Source organism: Oculina patagonica, chromosome 5 (genome assembly GCF_052425735.1).
Source record: "Oculina patagonica isolate OP01 chromosome 5, crgOcupat, whole genome shotgun sequence".
NCBI lineage: Eukaryota > Metazoa > Cnidaria > Anthozoa > Scleractinia > Oculinidae > Oculina > Oculina patagonica.
The window spans coordinates 30,766,767-30,790,410 of NC_135762.1; the positions used below are offsets into that span (position 1 = coordinate 30,766,767).

At 39.3% G+C, this 23,644-nt stretch overlaps 2 protein-coding genes and 1 pseudogene across 3 annotated transcripts in view; all 3 read right to left on the reverse strand.

Annotated features, from left to right (window-relative positions):
- LOC144655132 (cubilin-like) overlaps positions 1-10,859 on the reverse strand; it is a 39,777-nt gene extending 28,918 nt beyond the window's left edge. The window contains exons 1-7 of the mRNA XM_078515346.1: positions 10,742-10,859; positions 9,336-10,103; positions 8,043-8,426; positions 7,174-7,551; positions 5,839-6,018; positions 3,198-3,286; positions 3,007-3,085 (exon numbers count right to left, since the gene is read on the reverse strand). Of these exons, the coding sequence (XP_078371472.1) occupies positions 3,007-3,085; positions 3,198-3,286; positions 5,839-6,018; positions 7,174-7,551; positions 8,043-8,426; positions 9,336-10,103; positions 10,742-10,829 (1,966 nt within the window). The 5' untranslated portion in view covers positions 10,830-10,859. The remainder of the gene's footprint in view (positions 1-3,006; positions 3,086-3,197; positions 3,287-5,838; positions 6,019-7,173; positions 7,552-8,042; positions 8,427-9,335; positions 10,104-10,741) is intronic.
- Positions 10,860-10,891: 32 nt separating this feature from the next.
- LOC144655133 (CUB domain-containing protein 2-like) lies at positions 10,892-17,431 on the reverse strand (annotated as a pseudogene). The gene is made up of 6 exons (XR_013571037.1): positions 17,392-17,431; positions 16,454-16,489; positions 13,953-14,331; positions 12,948-13,317; positions 10,959-11,188; positions 10,892-10,921 (listed from the first exon to the last, which is right to left on the reverse strand). The product of XR_013571037.1 is annotated as a CUB domain-containing protein 2-like (transcript).
- A 4,063-nt stretch (positions 17,432-21,494) lies between these two features.
- On the reverse strand, positions 21,495-23,067 carry LOC144654384 (beta-2 adrenergic receptor-like). Its single transcript, XM_078514525.1, has one exon. It carries the CDS (start codon positions 22,805-22,807, stop codon positions 21,827-21,829), a length of 981 nt encoding a protein of 326 aa, XP_078370651.1. The 5' UTR covers positions 22,808-23,067; the 3' UTR covers positions 21,495-21,826.
- Between the last annotated feature and the right edge of the window lie 577 nt (positions 23,068-23,644).

The following is a 23,644-nucleotide window of genomic DNA, read 5'->3' on the forward strand; positions in this document are numbered from 1 at the left end:
GCCATTCCGACGCCATTTAGCAAAGTTATTCGAAGTTGTTGTCAACACATTTCAGGTAGGTAAACTTTATTTCAAAATAGTTATTTACCCGATTTTAGAAAATCCGTGATTTTCCCATACATTTCTCTATATACACAAGCTGTCGCATACACCACGTATGTATAGTCGGCCGCCCGAAGGGCTCTCAAAAACATAAAAAAGACGACTCTTGAGCTTGGGAAGCCTGTGGCACGACTGCATTTAATCCGCCGTTTGAAACCACTGCCGTGCTATTGTCATACCACTGCCAGACGAAATTCAATTGAATTTGGCACGGCAGAAGCATGACGTTTGGAATAGGCCTTAGGTCCAGTTGCTGGGAGTTCAGAAGAGTACATGTATTTAATGGAATAGACCCATCCACGGTTTCTGCCGCCATCTTGGTTGGGGGGCAAACACGGGAATATTTACAATAAATGTATGGGGAAAATGAGGAGTTCGATGCCCAATAACATAAAGAAAATTAACATTCTGCAATTCCTATGAATTACAAGGTAAAAATACCTAGCAAACGATTTTATTGATAAAATTTGAAGGTCACAGCTATGCTGGGAGGCGAGAAATCGCATCTTTATTTTTTCATACAAATGCTTACATTTTCCTGCACAAATGGTGGCTCGGATTTCAGACAAATGTATGTAAAAATGAAAAAAATATTTGCGGCTTTCCTTGCGAGACTACATTCCCCAAATTTGATCAATAAACTCGTTTACCCATTATCTTGAGTTTGCAATTCAAAAATATTTTAAAATTAGAATTTTCCGTTAATTATTTGACATTAGATTCTTCATTTTCCCCATACATTTACCATACCTGCCAACCCCCAGAGTACAAAAATCTGGAGACGTCTAGAAATCTATGCATTGTAAGGATATTATTTAAGACAATGTATGAATACTCTCCGAAAATCAGACCGGGAGATTTGATGAAAAACCTGGAGACTCCCGGGAAAATCTGGAGAGTTGGCAGGTATGATTTACTGTAAATTTTCCCGTGTTTGCCCCCCAACCAAGATGGCGGCAGAAACCGTGGAAGGGTCTACTAGTATCTTGACAGTCCCTAGGAAAAGCCCACACATGCTAATAAAAAAATTTTACAACATAATATACTGTACTGTAACCTTATTATCGAAACTAACACTAGTACACCTTATATAATGATCAGTGATGTTTGGAGAACAGTGCAGTAAGTACAGTCAACAAAAGAATGAATGAATGCCTTTATCAAAAAGTGTCAGTCGAAAATGGCAGTAAACAACCACTTAATATAATGGGGACACAAAAAGAAATTGAGGACAACGCCACAACAAAATATGGTCAATCAAACGAAATCGAACCACATTTCATCGCAGGCAGTCGAATACAAATACGATTGGGATCGATTTTGGGCCGATTTTTAGCAAACGTTTGACCGTATAAAGCTCGGGTACTGCTGCATGGCTGAAGCTCGCTAGCGAAAGCTGATACTTATACCTAATCGTACCTTTTTGGTACGCTTCGGCGTCATATCAGGCGAGTTTGGTCGAGCCATGGTTCGTATTTTGGCGAGACGCAGTCAAGCCAAAATACCCATGGCAAGACCAAACGATCCTGATATGCAGCCGAAGCGTACCAAAAAGGTACGATTAGGTATTTACCGTACCCAAATTCAGCCAAAACTCCAGTTATATTTATCGCTCTGTTGAAGCCATGCTTGCAAGGTACGTACAGCAAATTGTGCTGACTGACTAGGTCTTCAACACTTTTACCAAGTTCTTCTTCTGCCTTTTTTTTTCACTCGTTTGTTTAGAGCTTCATTCTCTAAATTTTAATTTCAAAATCAAAATAAAGCGAAAAATTTGGAAATTCCGACTCAATTTAGTCTGAATGTCTCAGTACTCATCAGCAAACATCGCGCAATTGGCGAGCGCGTTCAAGTTTAGTTTTGGCGGGAAAGTTTTTCTCTTTTCGACGACCGCTAAACACCGCTTAATTTAAATTACGAAGTTCTGTTTTATTGGTAAACAGGCGCGTAGGAGGGGGGATTCGAGGGGTTCGAAAGAACCCCCTTTGGAGTTCAATAATGGAGGACTGAAAACACAAACTGTTGATTTTCAGGTTTTAGCAAATAGTGGGGGAATGGAAAACAAACTTTGAGTGTTGCAGCTTTTAAATTACTCTGCAAGAAAACGCTAAAAGTATCGGGAAAGTATTAAATTGTTAGGAAAATGGATCCTAGTGACCTAGTATTATATGTAGTCAAAATAATCCCATCGTTGAAAAATATGTCCTTAACAGGCGTTGCTAAATGGAGTATCAATAGACGAAAGGCGGGGAATACATATTGACGCTTTGACGCTGCTTTTAGTACATTGACGATGGAGCCGAGGGGTGGGGGGCTTAACCTTTTACCCTGAGATGCCTTTGCAGCACACGTCAAGCTTTTGTAAAACGTTTAGTGTATTAAGCTGGTATGTATGCATGAATGTATCAAGTTAACAAAACGCCGGAAATATTGTTATGACTAAAAATACCTGTTACGGTATTTTACACTCCATCGAGTTTGAAATATTGACGTGCACAATGCTGAAAATAGCATTTCCGGGCCTCTAGATTTCAAAATATTCTGGGGGGACATGCCCCCAGATCCCCCTAGAGGCTCGCGCCTTCGGCGCTCGTATTTAATAACCCCCTTAAAAAATATTCCTGTCAATACGAACACCCTTCCAAAAACCTCAGCTACGCGCCTGGTAAACCTCTTTTCAATTCATCGTACAGTAACACTACTTTACTTCAAAGTGACCATGATATGGTGGCATATCAGGTCAGTGACTTGATATCGTAGGATATCAGGACAGTAGATCGCGCTTCTGATTGGCTACTTGAGAATTTGGGTACGGTAAACACTGTGAGAAATTACATTCTCCTGGATGATAGCTTCAAATACCTAAAGATCAAAGTTAAATCAATAACAGTATTGACAACTTACCAAAAATGAGAAACATCGTTGGTTGTAGCAGTGCAAAACTGTAATAGTAGTTAATAGTCGAGCAACTATCTGCTTTCCGCTACGGGGCGTTTGACAGTCAAACAAAAACGCTGAAAAACGTCACGCAATCAGTTTGGTTGCCAGCTGCATGCATCAAGACGCACACGTTCCAAAGCTCATACTTTTCATACTTCAAAATCTGTATACAAGAAGGTTTGAGAGGAAGTAAAACAGTTCTGTTCACAGAGAAGAAAATCCTCCTTCTGAGTTCTCTCTGAACCTGGAAAATAAACCACACAGAGGCCACGGTGCCCGCGTCCCCTAGACCAGCGGTCGGGAACCAAATCACGGTAGGTACGTCATGTATGGGTCTTCTCGGCGACGAGTTTTCTACATGTCTAAGGGCGCTTTGAATTCGACCAAAAATCTGGTTTGAATTTCCGGAAAATTCCAGTGGCGAATGGAACAGCATTTTCCGACTTTTCCGGTTCACTTGTCTTCACGGAATGCAAAACAAAATTTCCATATGATAGTCCGTCTCATATGGAAATATCTACGGTTCATTTAAATAATGCACCGATGTGGCAGGTTTGCTGCCCATATAACTCGTTTTTTTTGCAAATAAAAAAGCATTCCGCGCACTGATAAACCGCCATGAATGACATCGTGGCCACGACAACAGGGACCTTTCATAAGGCACACAAGCAACGAAAACTTCGCCAAACAAAAAGTTGAATGAGCAATACAAAGGCGGTCAAGGGCGTAACCTGTACGCGCGTTATAAATTAGTTGTACATTTCTTTGCTGCGGCCTACAAAACAACAACGAAAAACAACCGAGTTAACCACGAGGTCTTAATTTTTTAATGGAGTTTCAAGAATCCTTTCTTAAAAGATGTAGCTGCTTTTAGCCTGTTCCAGGCGTTCGGTTAGTTGGAAGCGTAAAAAGCTGCTTTCAGCTGCCCAAATAGCCAAATTTTCTGCAAAAGGAACTTGGGCTGAGTGTAAAATGGTAGTTTTTTCCTAAATTTCCGGAAAAGAGGACAGCCTCGCAAGGTAGACCCAAATTTTCGAAAACAATTTCCGGGAATTTTCAGTTCCAATCGATTTTGCTCCTGGAATTTCCGGGGTTTTCGGTTGAAAGACTGTAAGAACCTGAAGAGACCTGAAGAGAAGATTCGGTACTTCTAGATCTATTCTGTCATGGTGGTCCTTAGGTTGCAAATTTGCGTTCGTTTTTATTATATAGCTTAGCATAGCCACGCAAGAAGGTCTCCCACCTTTTCTTTCTACTTGAAAATCACTGATTTGCACTAAATAGCTGCAAGCAAGGCAATATCGCTACCCGTGATATATCAAAGATATGTCAAAGGTTTCTCGTTCGGGATAGGGGCAGGTGGGGGGGGGGGGGGGGGGGGGGGGGGGGGAGACAGTAGGGCTTATATCCCATTTTTTATATAAGTATAAAGTTACTTTGCTAAGACTGCGAATGTCACCATCAGCAATGCCAAAACTAAAAAGTCCACATAACTAGGTGTACGCTTAATAATATTATTGCGCCTTTTAACAACATGCGAACTCTGCTCAACCAATGGCTTACGTTTTTCGCTGCTGTCAATCATCCAAGCGGACCTCTCAGGAAACAAAAGTTCACTTTAACCGAGTTCAAAAGGTGATTGGTAGATTTCGACCCATTTTCTTTGTTTATGTTTTTCAAGGTTTGTTGGTTGTCGCCATAATTATGATTGACCTCAGAGAAAAAAACTGTGACATCCACGGCATAGAGACATGGCAGAACCGTTGCGGTGAAAACAGTCACAGCGCAGATATAAATATTCGTAAAGTGAATTAAGGGACGGACCATTATTTTCTTGGGAGGGGGGGATGAAAAATTTTCGTCTGCAAACTTTTTTATTTAGTTTATGCACCTCTGCAAACATTTTTTTTCGAAATTCTTACTATTTTTTATTATACATACCGTTTTTGCAAACAATTTATTTTGTCTTTCCAGGCCCTGCAAACAATTTTTTTCAATATTTTTCATCCCCCCCCCCCTCCAAAAAAATAATGGTCCGTCCCTATATACCTAAGTGTCTAGTTTTATTCGTAACTTAAGTTTATATAAATATTTCTTAACAAACTCTAGTTTGTCTTTTTTAAAGAGTATTTATAATTTAAAAGTTATATCTAGCAGCAGTTACAGCATGATTCTATACAAAAGAGTTTCCTTGTTTTACATTACGTTACGTTACGTTACGTGAAAATCCCACTTTAACTAGGAATAGTTGACACTAGAGCTGCCCCCGCTGTTTATCCCTCTTTTTCAGGGCATCCGTCAATTCTATCGCTTGATATTTTGCCCCTTCTATTTGCTGAATTGATCGAAAATCAGTTTTCTTTTTGGACTCTTTTTAAACTGGGAAGTTTGTGCAGTCACAAAAAGTAAAATGAAAAAAAAAGTTTACGAACGATAACCCACTTCAATCTTGGACTAAAACAGTCGCTTAAATTATACTTAACCACGTTGATGGCAAAAGTTCATTTTCCTCTTCTCTTTGATTAGTGTTTTTAAAGAGTGCTACTAAATCAACTAGCATCATTTATTGGGTTAAAAGCATCGACTAAGGACAGAAGGTGTTAAAAAATAAACTGCTACTTTCTGAGCATGAACGTATCTCAACCAAGTTGTAGCTGCGAAGTAACAAGACGTATCATTGTTGCTAAAACCACACGGTTGGGCGACGTGGTATTTTTAGTTTAGTACTCACACTGTTTTTGAGAATACAATATGATTTGGAAACGTAAAAAAAAATTAAACTTAACAGTTAAAAACTGGTGGTTTGTTTCACTGTATCATCAGCGACATGACCAGTGTTGTCTGCGCCTTGCATTTCCATGCCGGGCTCACCCTGGTTGCGTGTTTTCTTGTAGCAGACAATACAGCCAGAAATTGCAATGCACAAGACAGACAGTGCGCCAAGACAAATTCCCACGATCTTCAGAACGTGTAGAGCTGTGTTTGAGGAGTAAATGCATATATCTTATTAGACATTTTAGTGTGTAGTATCCGCGTATATTTGTTATAAGTCTTGCAGCATATTGACGAGCCCGACATAAGAAAGAAAGAAAGAAAGAAAGAAAGAAAGAAAGAGCCAATTGCACAGTTTAAAATGTGTAGAACGTTTAAAATGTGTAGAACCATTTGTGGGCCCAGTTCTCGGCCACCCGGGCCCAGTTCTCGGCCACCAAAAAGCTTGTGCGTAATTTTCTGTATGAAAAGGCTCAATTAACTTTCACAGTCATAAAATCACTCTGTAAACTTATTTATGCTATGTCGATCCCAAATTATTTTTATGAGGTATGTTTTACTTTAGAAAAGAAGGTTTTTAACGCGCCTAGTTGCTTGCCTATGTGCCGGTTCTGGCAAAACCGCAGAATTGCGTTGTTTGACCAATGCATTTAGATGGTTTATTTTACCTTGAAAAGGTCTTAAAAGAGTTAGGTATTGTAGAAATAATAGACAAGGCAAGAGTCAGCTCAACACTTAGATATTTAATTGAACTTTATTTTAAAAATTTTCTTTCTTTCTGCAATGTCACACCTTATTGCTAAGTGTATGACACATTAAACGACTATTGTATTGTATTGTATTGTATTGTATTTCATTCTGGCTACAGCAGATGAAAATATATTAAAAACCAAGCGCTACGCTGTGATAGCGAGCAGGGTGACCGAGAACTGGCAAATACGCAAAAGTCGAACGGAAAAATTTCGAAGCAAATTAAGACCAAAAAATACAACGGTTCAACGAAAAGTTAACTTAAGCAAAAAGATGAATTATTCTACGTTTCACATGCCAAAAATTAGCCCCTTTGGTAGGGGCTTTTGGATAAAATACCAATTTAACTACATCCATGAATTTTAAGGAGCCGTTAACAAACAAGTTTTCGGGAAAACAAATTCACCTACCTCCGCGTAAACTCGACGTATGAGCTTTCTATAGCGAGTTGAAGGATCAAACTCAAGTTACTTAGAGCACAAAAATTAGTCTATCGTTTGATGGAAATAACTTTTTCTTTTAATTCAACTGGGGCGCGAAAAACCGCGTTGAACAAAAAGTGGCCGAGAACTGGACCCGGCCGAGAACTGGGCCCCATACTGTACTTGCCTGATTTCTTTATTTCGTAGGATGCCTTAAATCCGGGATATTTCGTCTTTCCGCTAGACGTAAATGCCACGCGCAAGTCCCAGGCGTCCGACGTTATCTTTGAAGGTTTATCTGCTCCACAATACTTCCCTACAAGATCACTTGTGCTGAATAGCCCATCGCGTACCTCCACGAAATCCTCAGAACAGTCAGTAGAGTCAGACAGATTGAAGAAATCGAATGACAGCTCAATTTTGTAATCAGAGTCGACTTTGATTTTCCAGACGCACTCCACAGAATCATCGTAAGGGAGAGGATAGTTGTAGCTGGCCAAGGTTCCGGTCTTTGACTCTAATTTGGTGCGGAGATTGTGGGCAGTGCAAGAGAACGAATCTGGTACTAAAAATAAAAATAAAGTCAAAATAAAATCAAGTAGTTTATGTGTGATAACTATTAGATAACTATTATTTGTTACCCTCGGTAAATAAAGTTCGATTATTGATTTGATTTGATTCTCTGGCTGTAAACGCAAAGTGCAAAGCAATTTTCAAAGTTGTGAAGCAATTGGAACTGATCTTAAAGAAAATTAATTCACTGAGAAGGAATATCTGATGCTTAAATTCAGAGCGAGTAGAAAGTGTAATTCCAACCAAACTTTTATTACGTTGAATCGAGAAAAACGCAAGTGTAAATTGAATCACATTTTGATTTGATTTGATGTGTAGATGGAAAAAGCGACCTGCTTATCAGAGCCAGACAACTTATGAGTTTTACGTTAAACTATGAACCAATCAGCAAAGCTTGTCAGGGCAAGCTCAATAACAAAATGTTGGCTAAAAAAGTTAGACTGACAAGAAACCCAGTAAAGAATAATTCACAAAAAAGCTTACATTGGCTGACCGTCTCAAACTGAGCATTGAACCCAGATCCATATTGGTATGAATGCTGCGAAGACTGGAACCGAACCCAGAGATAGCGACCGCTGGAAAACACCGAAGACTCATACGTCTGTCCACAGAAAGTTTTTAGCAGTTCGCTTGATGAGCTCTGACCATCACGAATTTCAAGATTTGTCCCTTCTTTGCAAATGTATGCAAGGAAGAAGGAGGTTATTCGTAACTTCACAAAATTTCCTTCTGGTACTGATATAATCCAAGTGCATGTTATCTTGTTTGGGAACGTCTGTGGATACAGTGGAGAGTAAAGCCGTCCAGATTCTCCACTCAGGGGAATGACATTGTCTATTCCTTGGGTTTTGCACGGTCCCATGGCAGCTAAAATCGAAAAAAGGACATTTACTTATTAAAAGCACAAGTGAAATCAAATCTTGAAATGATCATGAAAGGAACCAGGAAAGCACAATTTTTTAATCTATCTCGTTAATTTCATTTCTGGGATAGCGACTTTTGCTAATTCACCAGGAGGTAAAAGAGCCCTTAACCTTTCATACCGTGAGAATGGTCTGATCCTACTAAGATCGAAATAGAACACATGCGCATGTTGATAGAATTTGGAATAGGCCCTACAGTTCTTTCCCGTGAACGCCAGAAAAGCCCACTGCAGAGCTCGAGGCCACACTCACACCGAAGTTCAATTTTATAATCGGTTAAAGGGGCAGTGTCACAAAGATTTAGTGCTACTTAAAAATCCAATGAATGTGTTGGTATTTATTGGAAATCCATTAATAGTAGCCTGGCCTTGCTAAGACGTACTCTTCTAGACATGAAAATTGTTAAACAGTGGTGTGGTTTCGGACTGATAAGGAAGAAGTGGCCTAAAAAACCTTTGGCCTAAAACTTGAAAAAGTCGGGCCGACGTTTTCAAGTTTGACAGTTTTACGTGGTAGAAAATTACTTTAAAACCATTGATTACAGTCTATTCACATCTTGGAGAACGATTTTATGCCTTTCTATTGTTGTTCATAGGTTATTTTGTTGTTCAGTGAGTGCGCCCTCATAATTCTAGCATAGTTTACACAAAAACTTAGAAGACATTTCGTGGCACTGTCCCTTTAAGCTCCGTGAAGAAGCGTTACTAAACAGCACTAAAACATAAGTCCACTTTTATATATTTTTTGGTTAAATTAGTGCCCTAATTGACATAGGATTTCATATAAGCTCCCTCTAGTAATTCCCTTTCAAAAGGTCTTAAAGAGAGAAAAAATCTTTTACGGTATTACTTACGGTCGGTAACTGCAAGGTAGCTTGCATGGAATCCTGGGTATCTTCCGAAACTGTCCACTACAAAATCCACGTACATTTTTGATGAGTTTGACTGAATAACTCCAGGCAGCGAAGAACCACAGAATTTGCCTATCTCACTGGCCTGCGAGTAATATTTTCCTTGCTTAATCGCAACATAGTCCGCTTGACAATTTTGGGATTGTTGTAAGGCAAACGAATGAAACGTTAAATTGACGATATAACCAACTGGGACTTCAATTGTCCACCCACAGCTAACGTAGTTGGAGTAAGGCATGGGGTATCGGAAGCTCGCTAATTCACCATGAGTGCCATGCAATTTAATTCTAGACCCAACAAGTACAGAACACGCGTATGCCGCAGGGACTGCTGTCTTAACAGTTTCATATGAGGCTAAAAAGCCGGTGTACCAACTGATGGATGGGACTGGCTTTGCCGAGACATATCTAACTAGCAAATTGTTTCCTTTAGAGTAAACCACTTTCCCTGGCGCTGCGTAAATAAAACACAGTTTTTCCAGGTATATCCACGTAGAATTTGTCACATCGTAAACCTCCACATAACTGATGCTACATGATCCGAACAACCTCCAAAAGGAAAGTTTTATAAAGTTCCCAGGAGGTACAGAGATGTTCCAATTACAAGATCCGTTTTCAGGAGGCAGGGGAAATCCCGGACTGGCGAAGCTCATTCCTTCACCAGCCATATGCACGGTGCTGTTTTCGCTTGGCCTGCAGTTTCCAGAGGAATCTAAAGAATAAAATAAAATGCTTGATTAGTGCCTCCGTGATGCGAAAAATAATGTCGAAGTTGAAAATTTTATTTGTGTTCACTAACCTACAGCGGCCCAAATTAGCATGCGAATCAAAGTGACTATGAGACACTGAACTCAGAAAATAAATTGAAACAAGAATCTAAAACTGCAAACTTTGACAAATAAAGATTTGCCAGAACAACTTATGTTTTGAACCGATAAGTTCAATTCTTTTTCTGGTAGGCTAGCTGTGAACAAGCTTCTTATAGGGGTGGTGGGTGCATGGGGGAAGTGCTGCGCGCGACTTTGCAGCAGGTGTCCGTGTTCAATTGCCACCAGCTACCAGTTTAATTTTGTACTTGAAGTTCTAAGTTGTGATTTATTCGTTACGCTGCAGTTTGCCACCGTGTAATATTTGACTCTGTAACTGGTTTAACATTTCATAACAATTACTATAACTTCACTCTATCAGCTACGTGGCTCACAAACTCTCAGAAAACAACGTCCGGCTGAAAATCAAGGACTTGATAGTCTTCTCCGCATCCTCTGTAGTCGTTACATACCCCTCTTCATGCACATGGAAGGAGTGTCGTGTCACGATACAAATAGCGGCAAGTGAGTCATTCATTCTTACCTGCTGTCACCACTGTGTAGTTCGCAGTGAATCCTGGACCAGTGAAATTGTAGCGCTCTTGGACCTTGATACCGAGTTCATTTGTCATTGAATAAACAACAAATGGCGGTTTCTGTAAACAGTGAGTTGACTCCATCGGAAACCTGTTATTTATCGCATTGACGACATCAACACATGTTCCTTTTGGAAGTAGAAACGACGAAAAATCAACTCGTACCACTTTTCCTTTGGGTGCAAATATCTTCCAGTAGCACTGGTGCGGACGCAGACGCCGCCGCGCCGGCGGAGAGAAACGACAGGCGGAAATACGTCGCGTTCGCAGGCTATGGTGTATCAAGTTGTGGGGGTAATTTGATGGGTACCCTGGGGTTTTGATGACACCGGAGGGATCCTTCAGCACGATGTTCTGATTCCCGTCCAGAGAGTTCCCAGATGAACACGAGTGGGCTGTAAAAGAAACATTAACAAACGATACCATATACAGCCGACATCTTGTTTCATTCATGAAGCAACGTAAGATAATGACTTTAATACTTTGCCAAAATACAAATCCAGTGAACTGTGTAACGTGTTCAGTTGGGAAAAATTGAAATGAAGAGTGTCTTAACAGTACTACATATAAGTTTGAATGGTTACACAACAAGATTTTAACTTATTGTGTAGCATTACTCCCTTTGGCGTGTTCGTGCCCCTTGCCCCATGACCCGTGCCCCTGTGCGCGCGTGCCATCCTTTTTCTCTTTTTTCGACGTTTTTGCTTGTTTACAAGCTAAAAACGTAGAATAGGGGTTAGTGGACAAAATTTGGAACCACATATTTGTAAACTCTCAAGGGACTTTTTTAATTTATCAAGGGACTGTTTTAATTTCTCAAGGGATTACTTTCCGCTGTGGGTGATCACTTGCGATCTCGTGAAAAAAACGTGACTTGTCACATTTACAAACGTTATATAACAATTTTAAAAGTGACATGTCAGCTTTCTTATCTCAACGCACGTGTGTCTGAAAGGCGATCTATAAAAAGCGTCGCACAAACAATGGATTGCGTAACTAAAACACGAATAAATAATCACTAGCACTTACATCGTTTAAAAATTACAAACGTCAAAAATAAACCATACCAAAAAACTCGCTCTTTTCAAAGATATTATTGAAGTTAAAACAAATGCAAGAGATGGGGGCTTCTTTTAGCTTAGGAGCGGTTACTGAAAAATTAGGCCAAATTTGGTCGCTACATGTAAGCGCAACTCTATTTCGTCATCAGCCTAGGTCGTTAGGGACGTGACCTCGCGTTGACAGGGAATGACAGCAATGTTGCATGAATCGGCTTTACAACATGCGATCGTATCTACGCAGTTCGAGTGGAATTTCAGTCAAAGACAGCAAAATTCTTTCGTATTTCATCTTCAAATATAATTCGAAAGCATTCACTGTTTATATGGCTTTTGTTTAATCCTGGGTCTTGATATCCGACCCTCGCAGAGCCTAGACAAAACGCAGCTTGAGTGTAACGATTTGTTTATATGCGCAATGTTTTCTCCGACAGTAGTCGGAAAAATCCGTATTTTTTTTCGTGCTTTTTCGTGGAGCAATCGTAACGATACGGCCTTCAACACATTGAACAGCGGTCTACCCGGCTATAACAATTCAAATATGTCGTCGCAAAAACAAAGCGTCGAACGCATATTTTGCTGTTTCATTTGCTAATTTCGCTGCCGTAATCGACTGCCTCGAAAGGTCCTTGCAATTTTAAAGTATAGAATTGTCAGATCTCGGTGAAATTTGCACTGTTTATTTGTGTAATGTTAAGGAATATGTGTATAAATACCCGGCGCGGACGAGCCATTTTTGACAAAATTATATGGCTGCATTTCCTCCGCGAAGATAGGAAATTGTTAAACTAAACTACAAAAAAATGATAAGTTCGAAGAACAATGCACAGGATAAACCTTCGACTCATACTTCATGCAAAAACGTCGACATCTCGAAGAGACTTTGATTTGAGTTTGGGACAAAGGCGTAAAGACTTGATGCTGCTGTAAAAGGTGCTAAAACGGATAATATTGCTTTTTCTAAATGCCACCTTAGAACTGCAATATGGCACACAGTAAATTTTTCTCCAAACAGTTAATAGTGAGACCCTCTCCTTTTTCACCCCATAAGGGTAGGCTGGGTGTAGGAATTGTGCAAAAGCTGCTTGGCCCTTACCTGGAGTGATTGCTGTGTACGATACAAACAATCCTTCTTCCATCCAGTTCTGTTTATCATCGCTTTTAAACAAGACGTACAAACGGTGGAACTTAGAGTATACCGTGGCAGGTTTTCCTCGACTGACCTCCATCGAAAACGCTGACGAGACTGAGTTTCGAGCCAACTACATCATAGACTTCCACTTTGTCTTTTATTGAGTAACAATCCATCCTGTATGTAAGATGAAGCACAACTGTGTGATTCGCAGGAGCCATGACGTACCACCCACAAGTCTTGTTCATGGGATAACCTTGAGGCCAGTACGGACTGGAAAAAGTGTGTTCCATTGGAGACAGCGAAACATCCAAGGAACTGTTTATAGAACAGTCTGAAAAATTGATATAACCTTGTATTAGACGAGAGAGATTAGTAACGTAACGGTTAGGGAGAGGGGTGTGGGGCTTCTCTCCTATTTTCAGGCTTACCGCGAGCTTAGCGGCATGCAAAACGACCATTTTCCTACAAAACGACTTTGACACTGGCTACACTTTTCTACAAAACGACTCTACTCTCTTTTTAATATAAGAATTTATTTTATAAGAATATCGAGGCTGAAAGTTTCGAAAATTTAAGAATATATTAAGAATAAACCCGAGACGGAGATTCTGAAAAGTTTATAATCTTGTAAATACAACTCACTAAACAGTATAAAATCCTTCCTTTCTGATCTTTCTCTAAACGGCAAAACTAGCCAATAGAACGATAAAAACCTGCGCTAGCCAAATGTTCGATGTTAATGACATTATGATGAAGGGTACTCGTAGTACATTGTTAAAGGTACTACAATGTACTAAATTGTTAAATGAACTAAACCTATAATCTAAGAATATTCACAAGAATATTTCAGCCTAATATCAACAGAAAAATAGGAATATTTAGCCTGTGCCGGAAAACCAATTTTCTCATAAAAAGAAAAGAGTGTATAAGTCATAGAGTACCCTTCCTGGGCTCTTTTCCTCTTACCTTCAAAATCAATCGCCTTGTAAAACATAAGAACATGGCTGGTAGAATTGATAATGCTTCTCTTCGTTTCGAACCATAAACTACGGCCACTCGAATAGAATCGTTTATAACCCCGCCTAGGGTTGGTGCTGTTCAGACAATATTCAGCAAGCATTTTACTCGATTCCTCTTGGGCCGTCGTGGATCCTAACGTACTCCTCGTCACAGGGCAGATCGAAGTTAGAAATTACGACATCAATCCTAATCACCTTTCCTTCAGGCGCCGTAATGTTCCACTGGCAAGTGGAGTTAAATGGCAGAAAAAAAGTACCATTCTGTAGTTCGCGAGCGTCCTCTCCAGCTGTTAAACTGAGAGTCGAATGCTGATTAGCACTACAGCCTGAAAAAAATATAAACATAAATGTAAGGTATTTCAGTGTACCACAAATCGGATCAACCATGGCATCGCCCCTGCCGGTTACACAAGATGCCCGCACTTGTTAACTACCCTTTTCCACTCCAACCACTATTCGGGCTTGGAAGCTCGCCAGAATTAAAACTGGCCCGATAGTGTAAGTGATTCATTTGCCATTAGTTTTTACATCAGCTGCTTAATTTCCTTTCCAAGTGAAACCAGGTATTCTTATGTCGACTTCTTATGCTAGACTTGAGCCTATCTTCCGGTATTCGAGCGTGGCATTTATATTTAGCACATTTAAAGGGACTATGTCACGGATTTTAACAGATTTTTGAACAGCCAAAATTTCTATTTGTGTCGTAGGAAACCTAAAAATTATGGTCCACTTTTATTAACAATTGCTATATTAGGAGCACTAAAACTGTTTACAAGCGTGTTTGACAGCAGATGGCTTGGATGGAAATGGATTGCAACTTGAAAAGGTTAAGCTGACGTTTTCAAGTTGTTTTTCGCACGTCTTAAAAAAAATCGATATTTATTATTATAGCTGAAGTTTGATTTTGTTCCCACAAATTATCGTTCTATTTTCCTTTATGTGTTCAAAGGGTAAAGTTGCCTACCACTAATTTCAGAACAGTTTAGACCAAAAAACTGCAAAATCCCCGTGACATAGTCCATTTAATGAGGCTCGATTTAGTTTCTTTAGCCTCTGGGTTGTGGTTTTGTAACTAAATATTCGCTCGTAAGCCAATTTTCGATTTTTGCCAAACAGCACAATCACACCATTAAAAGACCTTTAAACAAAAAGAAGGTAGTTATTGTTTTACTTTTGTTGAACGTTATTGACTGTCGATTGTGGAAAATCACAAAACCCTGCGCAAAACTCAATTCGCTCTTACAGATTTTTTTAAAAAAATTTCGTCTAAAGATAGTCAATCTACTATACTTTGACATATATTAAAAAGTAAAATACAGTGTTTGACTAGATTTCAAGAAAGCTAGCCTGGTTTGAAAACAAAAGAATAAGATATAAAAGTTGCTGTGGTAACGGTTGCTATGGTTTCCTTATAGTGTAGTTTGGCAAAAATCGAAGATTGGCTTCCGAGCGAATTCTAATTTTCAAAACCACCACACACAGGCTAAAAAACTACACCGAGCCACCTAAATTAATTAATTTGACATAACAAAGCGACTCACATAACCCAACAATGTTGCATGGCAAGAAAAAAATCGTAAACAAAGTGAACATACTCTGGTTTTAGGAACAGAATGACAATTTTAGGTGCTTATACGGTATGCCATTTTATATTGAACGCTTAAGTCGGAAGCTAGATGTGTGGTGGGCGTTGTTCCTTTTCGTTAAACTTGGCTCCGCGACAAAGCACCTGCCATTTTTGCGTGACGAGCCCCAAGAAGCGCTGCGTCTCTGTCTGTGCGTGGGAGGCTTACTCAATGCTTGAATAAATTCTGCCCGCAAGGCCATCTATTATGCTCTGTGGATGAGATTCTATGTTTGTGCAAAATTTCTGATTATTTGGCTGTGCAAAATATGTATATTGTTTTGCTAATTTTACGAACCCTGTTGCAGTCCCTGCTGCCAGACATTCGGAAAACATCGAGAAAACAGCAGAATTAATGTTAACATTCGGTGCAAACATTAAAATTAATTAATTGCAGTGCATTGTGAAGCAAAAAACAGCAGCCTCATAAACGAGAAAGAGTTTTTGGAACGAATATTTTCGTTCAATCTCGGTTGACCAGGGCCGTCGGCTAGTATCGCCTAGACAAAGCGAGGCATATGCCTTGGTAAAAATCTTGAATTCATTTATATATATTTTTCATATGTGTGTTTTAGAGGCTGTGCATTACTAGTAAGTAGGTTAACATGAAAAAAATTTTCTTTTTTCCTGGTTTTGCCTAAAATTGGCATTTTCGGGCCTCTAGATCTAGATTTCGAAATTTGATCCCCTAGGGGCTCACGCCTTCGGTGCTTCGTTATTGCCTCAATAATCAGAAAATTCTGGCTATGGGCCTGTTGACGGTATTTTCAACACAGATCTACAGTTTTATACACAAGGAATATTAAAGTAGAATTAAATATCACCTTCTGTAGTCAGCAACTTGAGGAACAACAATAAACCTGAAAAACAAAAAACAAAAAAAAATTTTGCTTTGAATTCACACATTGAAAAATGTACCAAAACCCTGATTTGCACTGAACATAATAAAACTACCCATACTAGACTAAACATCCACTTTTAACTGTTAATTTTTACGATGCTATGCTATGTTCAGTAAATCTACCACTATGTAGCTATCATAATACGATGGACAAACTACGAGATATTTCATATCCTTCCAACCTATATGAGATTATTCTATAGGCTTTCGATACATACACTACAAGAACCTCGAACACACACACATTACTCTGAAAGAAATCTACTCTTTTTAGCTACTATTAATTATATTTAAGCCACGTCGACTTCCATCAAGACTTTTCGCTGAAGAGGAAATTGCGGTTGAATATACGATGTTATAGCGTCAAGCAACCAGCGTCTTACATGATTCTACCGAGAGTAATCCAACATCTGAATGACTCTCAGTCTTAACACAGATCGATCTTGGAGCACAAATCTCAATTACTTTGGATAAATTTCCGTGAAATCAGCAAGTGACTCGACAAAGGTTTCTGGGGGATAACAAAGCCATGATAGACACCGCGTGTGTTAAAACCGATGTTACTTTTCTCGATCGCGAGTACTTATTTTTCATGTAAAAATATAAAACAAACAGCGATGATAAACATGTTAAAAAACGCATTTTACTACACTTGACGTTTTGTATTCAAGGCAATATACATTTTCAAAAGTAACCGTTACATACATACGAAACATACGTTCGTCAAGAAGCAAACGGAAATGCGTGTTTTACAATGTTTATCACCGCTGGGTTTTTTTTTATATTTTTAATCAAGCTACGATGTCCTAAGAACAAGGGTTTATATTTTTGATGTATATAAGCATAACGTACAAAACTTACCAAAGAATAAAATCATTCTCTTCTGCAGCTCAACAACGCGTGGCCAAGATGCTAATCTCTATGCACAGCTCCAAACAAGTAGCTAATTTTAGATCTGACCGCATGACAATTATGGAAAATAGCTGCTAGAGAGTCACGCGATCCTACAAGGTCACGCGATGCAGGGAGTCACAACAAGAGCCACGACTGTGACAGGAATTGAACCTGATTGCTGGCAGAAAAAAAAAAAATTATTTTACCAGTAACTGGATGGCGAATTTGGTCATAATTTTATTTGAAGCCAGGCACAGAAAGACACAATTATTGCCCAAATCTTATGTGAGGTGGACTAGAAAGGCGAAGAAAGGCCGGCCAGATGGGAATTGAAATCCCTTCGAAAAACACAACCTCGTACCCATGCAGGGCAACCTCGTTCCCAGGGCTTTTCCCTTGGTGATTCCAAATCACCAAGGGAAAACCCTGGGAACGAGGTTGCATGCAGGGCTATTTTCCCTTCAAAGTGGAAAGAACCGTTTTTCTTTTCGTTAAAGGGAATAGAGTCCTGAAGGACGAGGTAGCCTGTAACATGTACAGACCTTGTGAAACGTTGATGTCAATCAATCAATCAATCAATCAATCAATCAATCAATCTTTATTTAACGTGGTCAGCACGCTTAGCTAAAGAGCTAGTTTGCAGGTGCGCCTAGGCTTTTATAGATTGTGCTCCTAAAATGGGCATATTATGCTACTAGCAGTGCTCAAAATTTTGCCAAATTATGCAAAAATTATGCCAGAATTCCCAAATTATGCTTCTGATTTCCGAAATTATGCTCACAAAATGACGTAGATTCTATACATAGAGGTGCGCAATAACGACACCAAATTATGATGTTTTTTAAATAAACTGTTGTTGTAAATTTATTTGTGTTTATGGCAGTTTATCACGGCCGTCAGCTGTCCAAATTAGCTGCTCGCATCTCTAAACCGTTTGTAAAATGCCTCCAACGACTTAACAATCACAATTGTATAGCTAAAACACGCATTGCAAGAACAAACTACCTAAATTTCATTTATTTCTGTAGAAAGTACACCATATTTACTACATTTTATGAATTTATGCTCCAAAAAGTGCTAAAAATTGCTAATTATGCCGTGGCAGTGCTCGTTTCACAAATTATGCTTTTTAGCTCCAATTATGCCAAAAATTATGCTAGCACAATCTATAAAAGCCTAGGTGCGCCACGAAATAAAAATACAAAATAGAAAAATAAAAACTTCTTGGAAGTGTATAAAAATAAATTAAGCTATAATTAAGAATAACTACAAATTACAATATTGTCTAACTAGATTAAAAATATGAAAATTTAAAATTTACAAATTAAAAAAAAATTAAAATATTATTAAAAACAGTAAAATAGCAATAATAAAAATTGACAAACTATTCGGTCAAAGTCCCGTAAGATTTAATGTTCTTAAATTCGTTTTAAAAATCGTGTAAGTTTTTATTTTCTTTGTGTCGTCTGGTATAGAGTTTCACAGTTTCGATGCAGTATATCTCCACGATTTAAGGCCATATTTTGTTGAATTTACTTTCAGAAGGTCCACAATTGTGTTGCCTCTTAGGTTATAAGTGGAGCGTATTCTTGTTAATTATAAATTCACGTAAGCTTGCAGGACCGGCATCGCTAGCTAATATCTTAAAAACTGTGGACAATATTTTCGCTAACCGTTGTTCGCGGAGACTTGGGAGACCAATACGCTTTAATAGTTCCTCATAAGGCGTGGACTTTTCCCTGAAAACAAAACGGAGCGCTCGTTTGTTTACCATTTCCAACTTTTCAGCTGACTTTTTACTACAAAAGTGCCACGTTTCCGAACAGTAATTAAAGTGCGGCAGTATGAAAGCCTTGTAAAGGTCCCTCCTAGTCTCAAAGGGCAACAGTTTCTGCATCCTTTTTAGTACAGCAATTTGTTGACTGACTGTCAGGAATTCATCTTTACCAAGTGCAGACAAAAATCTCAAAACACGGAGATTTGGCAATTTGTTTCCGCGAACGGCGCACCCTACAACTGATCCGGGAATACACGGTGATTATTTGCCAGGGTCAGGCAGTTCTAGATTTCACCAGGGAGGACAAAACAAAGCAAGATGTGGGTATAGGGAACACGCATAACAATCGGTGTAGTATAAAAATGCTCTTGGATAACGACAATCTCTGAAAATAACATTCACTGGGATAAAGCCATGTCAATTATCGCGTATGTTTTTCTCCCGAGTTTCAGAGACTGAGTATGTTTTCCCCTGGCCGGAGTCTCGTATGCATTTCCCCAGAGTCTTGTGCGTTTTTTGGATGCCACCCCACACCCCCTCGCAAGGTTATTTTGAAATTTTAAAAAGAGGATTTACTCTGCAATGCTAAAACTTTCAGTAGCTGTTTATTCATCTCTTGCGGAAATTTTGATATGTCAATCATGTGACCATGATATTGGACATTGCCATGACCACGTCATAATTACAAGCAGTTCTTGCCAAAACTCGTCATTTTTAACATGTTTCTTTATTTTTCCAGTTGTTTTATTGATTTTTTTGCATTCCATAAGCATTCTGGCTTGATTTTGCATCAATTTTCGTTATTTTCTGACTCTTTAAGAAAATGATGAAATCTATGATGGCGTATCCAAGATGGCGGCTATAATGACGTCATAGCCAAAAAATTATGTACGCTACGGGCTTTAGATTAAAGGGACACTGTCATGGAGATTTTTCGGCATTTCAGTGAAGAGTTCTAAAATTGGCGAACTACTTTCGCTCGTACTGGAAATGCGCCTAGAACATCAAGTTGAAGATATAAAGTAAATTGTTGTTGAAGGAAGAAGGGAGCCAAAATTATTTTTTAACTGTTTTTCCAGGCCAAAAAGACAGAACTTGAAAATTAAGAGGACAAGCACTCCAAAATCTGAAGGCCCGTAATGGACGCTCACCACATGGGAGGCCATCACAGAGAATCGATGCGAGAATCGACAATCCAGAAATGACGCCGAGCCAGCGAGGAGCCGCGGCACCGAAGAACCACCCAAGCTCGCTCGCCAGTCCGCCCCAAGCACGGCGAAACGATGATGCGAAGGAATGTTCTCTTCAGATCTCAGTTTTTTTTCCGACGTCTTTTCTTTTCTCCCGCGTTTCGTGCTCTCTTCGTTTTCGCTTTTTTCTTTCTCCTGCCCTCGCTTTTCTGCCGTGTCTTTCGTCTGAGTCGTTCTTTGCTTCGTCTTTTCTTCGTTTTGCTGCGTTCGTTCGTTTTTCGTTTTTGTCCGTGTTGTTGAGGTTTGTGTTGGTCTGTGGTTTGTTTTCGTTCTCTTTTTTGAAGTTGTCTTTTGACGTTTTGTTTTGTGTTCTCTCTTCGGCCGGGGCTCGTCGGCGTTTGCTTGCTGTTTGCTGCGGTGGTTTTCGTTGTGTTGTGTGTTGGTCGGTTGCCTGTTGGGTGTTTGTTGGGTTTGTTGTTTTTTTTTTTGCTGTTTCGTTGTGTTGTCTTTTGTCGGGTGGCTGGGGGGGGTTTTTGTTTATTTGTTGGTGTTGGTTCTGTTTTTTTGCGGGTTGCTTAGTGTGAGGTGTTGTTGGCTTTGTTTCGCGGTTGGTGTTCTTCAGAGGGTTTTCTTTTTTGCTTTGTTTGTTGTTTTTGTGGTGGCCTTTTTTATTATGTTGCTTTTTTTTGTTTCTTGTTTGTTTTCACTTTCTTTTGCCTCCTAGGAGGGGTTAGCGATAGGGAGCGTGGCTCTGGTTTTGCAGTTGACGCTCTCAGTTTTAGAGATCTTTTTGGTTTTTTCCGGTCTGTGTGTTTTTTGTTCTTAGTGTTTTTGTTTTTTTGGTGCCGTTTTTCTCCATCTTGTTTTTGACTGAGACTTCACGTGTCGTTTGGGTGTGTTGTGTGGCGTTTTTTGTTTTTTGCCTTTCGCTTTTGTGGTTTTCTATTTCGTTTGTTGGTGTTTGTGTAGTTTGTCGGTTTTTTTTTTTTTTTTTTTGGGCTCTGTTTTTGGTTTTTTTTGTTGCGTTCTTTTTTTTGGCCTCCTGGTGAGTTGAGCGTCTTTAGGACTCTTACATATTTTGACGTGAAACTGTGCTCTTAAAAGTCAGCCTAACTTTTTCAAGTTGAGATCTAAAGTTCCTGATGGCATCACAATAACATCACTTGTTTATAGCTTCAGTACACCAGTATAGTAATTTTTAGCAAAACTCGACCACTATTCGTAGATTTCTATACGTCGTTAGGCTCTTGAGTTTTTGAAGTGAAGCTCGTGACAGTTTCCCTTGAAGAACTATTTTGTCGAGTTAAGGCACAGGGCTACGCTGGTCTCTTATGAAATAAAAACTGTGAGAGTTTCTATTATTTGTTTTTTTTTTTTGGAGTTTCTACTATTTGTCTGGTCTGTCATCTTATCACGTGAGAAGTTACAAATGGTGTTAATTGTTGCTTGAACCGGTCGCCATCTTTAAAACCTGCCCAACTTTGCGTCTCAACTCCTTAAACCGCAGGCAATAAAGAAACGGATTTAAAGAAGAATTAAGAAAAGCCACAGTCTCGGCCATTGGATAAATCACGTGATCGAATATGTCGTCCCTGTCCACAATCATGTCTGCGACAGATGTCAGCATAAGAGGTAAATAACACAGTATCAGCACTCCGGAGATTAACAACACGGTAACAGCTAAGCGGGTATCGTGTAAACGTACCCGCGGGATATCAGTTTTTTCTTCCGATCCCTCGAGATTCCCACGGGTCTTAAGTTCAAGGATGACTTGTTTATGAGCAAGAATCTGTCTTTTGTGAAGCCTGACAACTCTGAAAATTTTCAAATTCAAAATGATGTTCAGACAGAAACTTATACCTATAACAACAGAGGCAATGGGCGAGAAAAACTCGTCGTTTTTGACCTTCAGTGCTCTGCAAATGACGTTAAACGCAAGCCACACGCTCCAACAAATCGCAACCGTTTTTATCACGCGAGTCTTGGTTGCACGGTTCAGATACTTGTACGGAAACATAATTGCTAAGTAACGATCGCAGCACACAAGGCATAACATCAAGATGGAAAGACCAAGGCAGAAAATTTCGGAAAATAAGTAGGTCATCAGCGCCGCGCAGGAGAAATCCAGTTTTAACTTGCTGGAGATGTACACCACAAATGAAGGTTGTACCACCAACCCAACGAGAATGTCAGTCGTGGCCAGCGAGAATATCAAAATGTTTGAATTGGTGTGCAGGCTCGAGAACTTCAAGATAACCACAAGTACAAGCCCGTTTCCTAGCACTGCTACGGGCGATAAGAGGCCATTGACAATGCATACGCCCATTAGAATGTGGTAGATACTCGAAGACAGTTTAAAATGACTCAGTTCCGTTGACAAAGTAGAATCGACGCAAAATTTTACACTTGAGTTCATCTTGCATACACGCACAGTCGTTATGAAGGAATAACGACAAAATTTGAAAAACCTTTTTGCGACGTTCTTAACTATTGTGCGATTTTGGTCGACATCCCAGCTGTTCACCGTGGAAACAGTCAGATCTATTAGTTTCTATATGGACTGTAATTTGCGCGAATCTGTTTTCAAGCTAAGCGAGTGCCTTCGCACCGCTTGAATGCCTTGAACTGGCTTGTTCTGATCAATGTAGCATTTTATATTTAGTATTCCAATTTGTGTTTTCACAGTCCCGTGCATGCAGCATATTGATGAAGCACTTAGCGTAGAATTAATGGATTTTCGATTCCCTGTGTAGACTAAACAATAATAATTGTTTCGCTTGGCCTCGCTTAATTACTGTGAAAACAAAAACCAACTCAAGTTGCTCTGTGGAATAACGTGCTCAGTAATACGTAGATTGAGAATGATATATGAATATAGCGAAAAACTGTAATGAATTTCGGAAAAGCGCTATGTCTTCTTTAAATAGCCATAATTGCAATGCCTGATAGCTTAGATAAGGCCTCCAATTTATTGACTAATTTAACCGGATTCACCTACCCACATCATAAAAAACCCCTTATAAATTAGATTATAAATAGAAAAGATACCTTTCTCAGTTTGTCAGAATAGCTTGGAAAACTTGATTTGACTAATATCGCTTTTAGCTTAGTTAGCAACCCGCGGAGGCAATTTGAAAAAAGTACAAATATTTACATTTCCAGTAGAATTCTTACTTTTTGTTGAAAAAAAAAAGCTTTTTTAAATACAGCTTCAATGACCTTGAAAGAATTGCTAAATATAAACAAATACCGA

Coding starts and splice junctions, on each gene's coding strand:
- LOC144654384 (XM_078514525.1), bottom strand. CDS start 22,807: ATGAACTCAAGTGTAAAATTTTGCGTCGATTCTACTTTGTCAACGGAA.